This window comes from Zingiber officinale, chromosome 10B (genome assembly GCF_018446385.1).
Source record: "Zingiber officinale cultivar Zhangliang chromosome 10B, Zo_v1.1, whole genome shotgun sequence".
In the NCBI taxonomy this organism is placed as follows: domain Eukaryota; kingdom Viridiplantae; phylum Streptophyta; class Magnoliopsida; order Zingiberales; family Zingiberaceae; genus Zingiber; species Zingiber officinale.
In genome coordinates, this window is record NC_056005.1 from 94,063,628 (window position 1) to 94,070,836 (window position 7,209).

At 49.3% G+C, this 7,209-nt stretch overlaps 2 protein-coding genes across 2 annotated transcripts; one reads left to right on the forward strand and one right to left on the reverse strand.

Moving 5' to 3' along the window:
- Positions 1 to 200: 200 nt before the first annotated feature.
- Positions 201 to 1,805, forward strand: LOC122030100 (F-box protein AFR-like). The gene has a single exon (XM_042589257.1). It carries the CDS (start codon positions 406 to 408, stop codon positions 1,594 to 1,596), a length of 1,191 nt encoding a protein of 396 aa, XP_042445191.1. The 5' UTR covers positions 201 to 405; the 3' UTR covers positions 1,597 to 1,805.
- Positions 1,806 to 2,873: 1,068 nt separating this feature from the next.
- Positions 2,874 to 6,459, reverse strand: LOC122030428 (protein SMAX1-like). Its single transcript, XM_042589629.1, has 3 exons — positions 5,058 to 6,459; positions 4,602 to 4,878; positions 2,874 to 4,530 (listed from the first exon to the last, which is right to left on the reverse strand). Exons 1-3 carry the CDS (start codon positions 6,200 to 6,202, stop codon positions 3,013 to 3,015), a joined length of 2,940 nt encoding a protein of 979 aa, XP_042445563.1. The 5' UTR covers positions 6,203 to 6,459; the 3' UTR covers positions 2,874 to 3,012.
- Positions 6,460 to 7,209: the final 750 nt, after the last annotated feature.

The following is a 7,209-nucleotide window of genomic DNA, read 5'->3' on the forward strand; positions in this document are numbered from 1 at the left end:
TTGGGCATTGTTGTCATTGATCAAAGGTCTGAGGGGCGAAATGATATTTATTAATTAACAAACATGATCTTTGGCCCCAATTTTGGCACTCGGTGGGTCCGGCGGTGCACGCCACGACGGCGGCCCCACCAACACCACCAGCACCACCCACCAGAAGCAGCAGCAGCAGCAGCACCACCACCACCACCACCACCACTCCTCTCTGGCTTTTTATTGTCTCCCTCTGGAAGCCCATCACATGATTGATTGCTATATATAAATACACTATTTCCCTAAACCTAATCCGAAGGATCCTTCTATATATAGACGCGTATTGTTATTTGCTTGAGGAAAAGGAGCAGAAAAAGATCAAATTTTTAATTAGGATCGAAGAGGGCGCTTACCATTTCGATCGAATTGGGGACGATGCCTCCCCGCTCGGAGCCGGTGGAGATGGCGGCGGCAACGGCGGTGGAAGGGGAGGAGGAGAGTGTGCCGCGGCGACGATCGGTGGAAGCGGAAGGGGACCAGTTGATCCCAGGATTGCCCGATGAGGTGGCGGAGCAGTGCCTCCTCCACTTGCCCTTCCCCTACCAACCTCTGGCCCGGTCCGTCTCCTCCGCCTGGAATCGCGCCCTCTCAAGCCCCACCTTCCTCCGCAGCAAGGCAGAGGCAGCCGCCGAGCGGTCGCTTCCCTACTTGTTCGTCTTCGCCTTCGATCGGGCTACCCTCCGGCTGCAGTGGCAGGCCCTCGACCCGCGCACCCGCCGCTGGTTTGTGCTCCCGCCGATGCCACTCCCGGCGGGGGGAGACGGCCCGCTCTGCCCCCCGGCGTTCGCCTGCGCCGTCCTCCCCTGCCGCGGCGAGCTCTACGTCCTCGGCGGGATGCGGTCGGATACCCAGTTCCCGCTGCAGACCACGCTCGCCTACCGCGCCGCTACGAACTCCTGGTGCGCCGCCGCGCCGATGCCCACCCCGCGGTGCTTCTTCTCGGCGTGCGCGATCGGGGGCCGGATCTTCGCGGCAGGGGGCGGCGACGGCGGGATCTCGGCGGTGGAGTGCTACGATCCCGCGGCAGATAAGTGGGCCCCGGCCGCCGGGATGCGGCGCGGGATGGCGCGGTACGACGCCGCGGTGGTGGGCCGGCGGATGTACCTCACCGAGGGCTGGACCTGGCCGTTCGACTCCTCGCCTCGGGGCGGCGTCTACGACGCCGATCGGGACGCGTGGGAGGAGATGCGGGTGGGGATGCGGGAGGGTTGGACGGGGTCGAGCGCGGTCGCCGGCGGCCGGCTCTACGTCGTCTCCGAGTGCGGCGACGGGCGAGTGAAGGCGTACGACGAGGGGACCGACCGGTGGCGACCGGTGTCGGGTAGCGGAGTCCCTGGCGACGTGAGGCGGCCGTACGCAGTGATCGGGGGCGCCGGAGGCGCGGCACACGAAGGGGGGAGGAGAACGATCTACGTGGTGGGGAGTGGCCTGCACGTCGGCGTTGGGACGTTAGCAGACGTGACCACCGCCGGCGCGACTGAGGAGACCGTGGAGTGGGAGGTGGTCAAGGGGCCGCCGGCGTTCGCAGATCTCGCGCCTTGTAACGCCGTCGTGCTCTTTGCTTAATAAACGTTACGATAACCAATATAAAAACCGGTTTATTCTGGGTATCGAAACGACACATCCCTGTAACATCTGATATCTTCTTTTCTTTTCCCTTTTCTTTATTTCCTTCAATATATATTTGAGAAGAAGAATAATCACAATAATATACTTCTCCTTGTATTCTTGTACTAATTCATTAAAATAATAAAGATAAATATATTTTAATATTATGATACTAATTCCACTACTCTAATGGAGAGCATAATTCTTAGCCATGTTTTGTAATCAAAAGTATTTTCATTGTAATAATTTTGATTAATTTTAATTAAATTAAAATAATTATAATTAATATATAAATTTTCATGCAAGGTAGGGTTGGAGCTCTGAGCTGTTAGCTTATCTATTTTGTAGTAGATTTGATCGAAAGTAGTTAGGGTTGAATTGTTCATCCTTGGAGTCATTATCGAAACCAATTCCATCCGAAAGGTTGTCCACAAGATGAAAGATATCGAGAGTTAGACCATTCCATTTCCAAGAATAAGAATAGTGGAAGATATTATTACCCTATAGAGAGAGCAATTTTTCCGAATGTACCCATGATATATTTTCATAAGATTCTCATTCCAATGGTCTAAATTCAATAACAAAGAAAGCTATGAGGGTGCTTTTTATTTTCGCTTTTAGTATTTTTTTAAAATTAGAATAACTATTTGATGATAATAAAAATAAAATGTATTTTTTAAAATTTTTGCCTAACTTAAAAGATATTGAGCTATATAAAACCACTATTTTGGTTTCAGTCCAATCACCAATTTATAATGAAAGCAAAGTGTTAATTTTTATGGTGCCATTTAAAAGAATAATGTGATAATTATTATTTATTTAAAAATTTACAAAGAGAAATATTTACTAAGTTATATAAAGATTAATTTATTGTATCATTTTTTATTTTTCACAAATACTTTAAATAATTGTATTATATTGCGCCATTTGTTTATTAGGATAATTTATGAATATTCTTTTCATTTTTTTCTTTCACAAAATATTATTATTTTTTATTTTTTAATAATTCTTTATTATGCAGAAAGAAAGATATCAAGAGGTGGTTGGTCCATCACCAGCAATACAACCAGTAGTTGAAACAGATATCAGAAACAAACAACTGGTTGCGGTGTGAACAAGTCGAGCCAAACTTAACTAACGGTTTCGTTATCTTTACAGTTTAGGATTAGGATTTAAGGTATTTGTCATATGCATTTTTACTATTGAACGAACATAAATAAACGTAACACGACAGATAAAGAGATTATAGTAAGATTAATGGGCAACAAGATCATTACAAGTATTCTGAGCATGTAACTATCAGTAGTTTAAGTTTCTATTGACATGTACATCCTAATTTCCTGAAAAAAATTTGATTGAAGTTTCTATGATCCTTCAGCTATCGTGGTCGCGATCGATAGCAATGGCCACTGTCGTCGGTAACCACTCCTTCGCGTTGCTTCTCGTTTGGTCCCTCTTAGTCGCGGAGAGTCGAATGAGTCTTGGTCCAGGTTCATGTTTCAAATTGTCCCTTAGTTGGTTCAGGCTGGGCACCAACACCCTTTCAGCCCAGTCATCCAATGTCGCGCCACTGAGCCATAGACCGCCGGTGATTTTGTCCAGAGCTTCGTCGTCGATCCTAATTGCGATCCCCTCACCCACCGTGGTTGCGAATTTCATTGACACGGACTCGACAACGTCCCGTTGTAGCTGAGCAAAGTGAACTGGCTTGAACATTACAACACCGTCGACTAGTTGGGTGAGGTCTGAGGCCAAGGAAGATGTTGAGTGGCTAACCGTGAGCCTGCCCTTGTCGAACTCATGCTCACCGACTGATAGGTTAAGGTCGAGGGAAAGGCTAGTGCTTACGGAGCTATCCTTCCTAAGCTTAATTGGTCTATCATCGTAGCAAATTGAAGTCGGATGTCGTTTCCCGGTCTTGTTCCCGATTGTAAGCTCCAATTCAAATCCGCCACGGGCAGAATCAAGTACGGTTTTCTCATACTCGATTAGGGAACTATATGAGCTCTTTAGGCCTTCCGGTAGCCAATCTGAAGTAAGAACAAAGACGATACTCCCTAAACTGACCTCCCGACCATACGAATCAATGAGATGTCCTCTCTCGATTGCTTTCTTAATCTTACCCTGAGCGAGCATGTCCGCTTGATCTATGTTCTCAAGGACTATCATCGAAAAAGGGTTTCGGCGTGCTTCTTCCGCTATTCGATCCATCAATGTCCTTCCGCGGAGACTTAAATTAGACTCTTCGACATCACCAAAGGTGCTCGGTGAATGACCAAAGTTCACAACCATAGGACCAGTACCAAACATTAGCTCGGATAGAGCAGTGGCCATCTTTTTCTTACCGATTTTGTCCGGCCCCGCAAGAAGAAGCCATATATCGCCTTTCGTAGCGCGGCCACGCCTCTTTCCGTTACCCGACTTGCATTGCATCACAACAGAAGCAACAGCTGAAGCTGCTTCCTGTTGCCAACTGACTTTCTCTGTGAGCCCACTAAATAGCCTCTTGAACATGTCGATGTCGGAAATGCCAGCAACTTTAGCACTTCGGTGACCGGCGAACATGTCTTGCGTGCACCCAATCGAATCCTTGAGGCGCTCTTGGTGTGTTTTCGCAACCGAAGAAGTTGAAACTCCCGGGCTCCCGAGAACCAAATCAGCCTTCACTGAGCTATCTGGATGGTTAGTAGGCTGCTTTGCTGCAATAGCATCACCGGTTTGCGATAAGGTTAAATTGAGTTGAGGCGGTCGATGTGGATTCAAAACACACGAGGGATTGGACAGAGTTGGAGATGATCGACGATATTCATGATGAAGTCGGGAACAAGATTCACTCCATTTACTTCTAAGCTCTTCACTTCTTCCCTTCCGAATTAGTCCTTCCTCCTCACTCTACATAAGAACACAATGCTCATCGTTACGATGCCATGAGCAATGCAAAAGCCAATAAGTCGACTTGATACCTGAAGAGGAGAAGAGGAGGCAATGCGCAACCACTGAGGCAATCCTCGGCTGTCCTCCGGTTTCGCGGAGTCCTTCTCTAACCCCTTGGCCATAAGTATGGACAATTCGCGCGCGTAACTTCCTGTGCAAGCGGGGCAGAGAGTTGTTCTTCGAGAAGATAGATCAGTGATCGGTGGCGGTTGTCTTTGAAGAACTCCGGAGGCACCTATTCCAACTAAGGCTTTTGATGCCGCTAGGCTTTCAGCATTGTTACCATGTATATTGTTGCCCCCAAATCTGCTAAAAGGAAAAGAGATTAACTAGGATCTATCGAATCTCAAAGGAAAACCAAGAACATGGATTGTCAATCAATTGATTCATCTAAAATCGGACCGAACGACACTTCCTCTAAAGTAGAATGTTTAATAGAATCGATTAAATTGCGACTGAAAGAGAATGAATGATCAAGAGTTGACCTTGGCGCGATGGGGACGGGTTGGAGATCCAAGTCGTTCTCCAGTGTCGGGTAGTACACCTGGCAGCGGAGGTACGTGGCGGAAGACGCCGCTCCGACGAGCCACATCCGGCTGTTCCCCTGGAAATGCTTCCAGAGCCTCGCCATTTCCTGTACGGTAGCGCGGCTGGTTTCGGAGAGGGAGGGCTTTCCGGCGCCGCTGGGGCTCTCCGCGAGCCATTTTAAGTCGCCCAGATCAAGAATCACGGCGCGGTCGCCGCTGCTGATGGAGGACTCGATCGAGCTACCGAGCTCCCTGATCTTGGTGGGGAGAAGGGAGTGGTCGGCGGCGGAAATGGAGGCGATTTCCTTCGCAAAGGGGAGAATTTGCGCGTTGCGAAGCGGCGACGGGGCGTCGAGGGAGCGAATCCTCTGCAGCACTTGTTGGAGGGTGGCGTCGAGGTCGCAGTCGCCGACGAGGATGGGGTTTCGCTTTGTGGGTCTTGAGAGGATGTCTTGGACGCGCTTCACTTCGTCTTCTCTCGGCCGGTCGGCGCCGCTGGAGCCTCCGCCGCCGCCGCCGCCGTGGGGGTAGTGAAGGCGGGGATTGAGGTAGACATTGCGGGAGACGGCGGCGGCGATGGCGGCGGATGAGGAGGAAGAGGAGGATGGAAGGGATTGTTCGATGGCGGCTTTGACGGCGGTGGAGGAGAAGCTGGCCTCGCGCATGACGCGGCTGACGGAAGGGTCGTCGAGGATGGACATGACGAGCTGCTCCAGGTCGACCTTGACGGCGAGGAGCGGCGGCTGGTGCTGGGGGCACCCGCGGCGCTGGTTGGCCTGCGCGCGCTTGAGGGCCGCCATGAGTGCATTGGAGATACTAGGCTCCGCCGCCGCCGCCGAGGCAGGGAGGCGGTCGAGGGCGACAGAGAAGCAGAGCTCGAGGGCGCGGCAGCGGAGGGGATGGGACGAGGGCGACTCCAGGTTGTGCGAGCGCGCGCAGGCCTGGCGTAGGAGCCCGCCAGGGGCCGCCAGCAGCATCGCCGCCACGTGCAGCGGCGTCGCCTGCCCGTGACTCCGCCGCGCCGCCTCCCCAATCGACTGCGTCAGCACGGCCGCGGCCTCCGGCGTCAACGTCTGCTGGATCGTGCTCAGTCCCGCCTTCATCGCCTCTCCGATCTCCAAAATCTCATCTTTCCAAATCCAAACACATCAAAATCCAACCTTTTTCTTCTTACTGCAGACAAATCACTCCCAACCACGCCAAAAACAGCACGACCATCGCATTCAATTCAACCACAAGCCGCCATGGCCCAGCTTGCCGAGCTCCACAGAGAAGATCAAAAGATCGAATTTTTGTCAACCGTTTCAGAAATCCAATCTTTCATGATTTCGCTCTCGTTGCCTCTTCAATCTCCGTCTCTCACTACATTTATATAAGCACGGCTTCAAACCATGTTCTTGATCCTTTGACCTTTCCCATTCAAACACTTCTAAAAAAGCCCTTCAAATATTTCGATCTTCTAAACATCCACTAAATTTTCAAATCCTCAAAATACCCTAATCCTCGGAATATTTCAATCAATCGTGACACCAAATGTTTGAGTTGTCAGATGGGTCAATCCGTACTAGGTCAGTCATTTGACAGGATGGATCGACCCGATATTTTACCTAATTGAAAAATCTCCAATCCAAACTCATGAACCTATTAAAACAATTAAAATGTTAAGTTTGATTGACAGATTAACTAAGCCAAATCTAAGAGCCCATTGAATTTTTCGTTTTAATTTTAGGTTTTAAAAATTCCTTTTTATAGTCCATCTAAACCTATCGTGGGCCGACTCATGCGGCTTGCGGGTCTCGAGTCGTGGGTCAAGCTGATCACTAGTTTGAATCCATTTTTAAATAAGTTGATAAAATTTCGATTCAATCCGTTTGAATTATTTAACACGACAAACCAATCCGAACATAATTAGTTACTTTCACAAAAGGGTATTCAATTACACCCTTTTGCAAAAGTAACTAAAACAAACGAAAGTGATCGAGACTTTTGGGAAAGCATCTTTTACGTCCAAGATGAAGGAAGACGAAGAATCTCGTCTAGCATTAGGGTTATGGAATCCACAAAGGGAGACATGTCCACTTTAAAGCGCTAAAAAACAGAAGCAGCATTT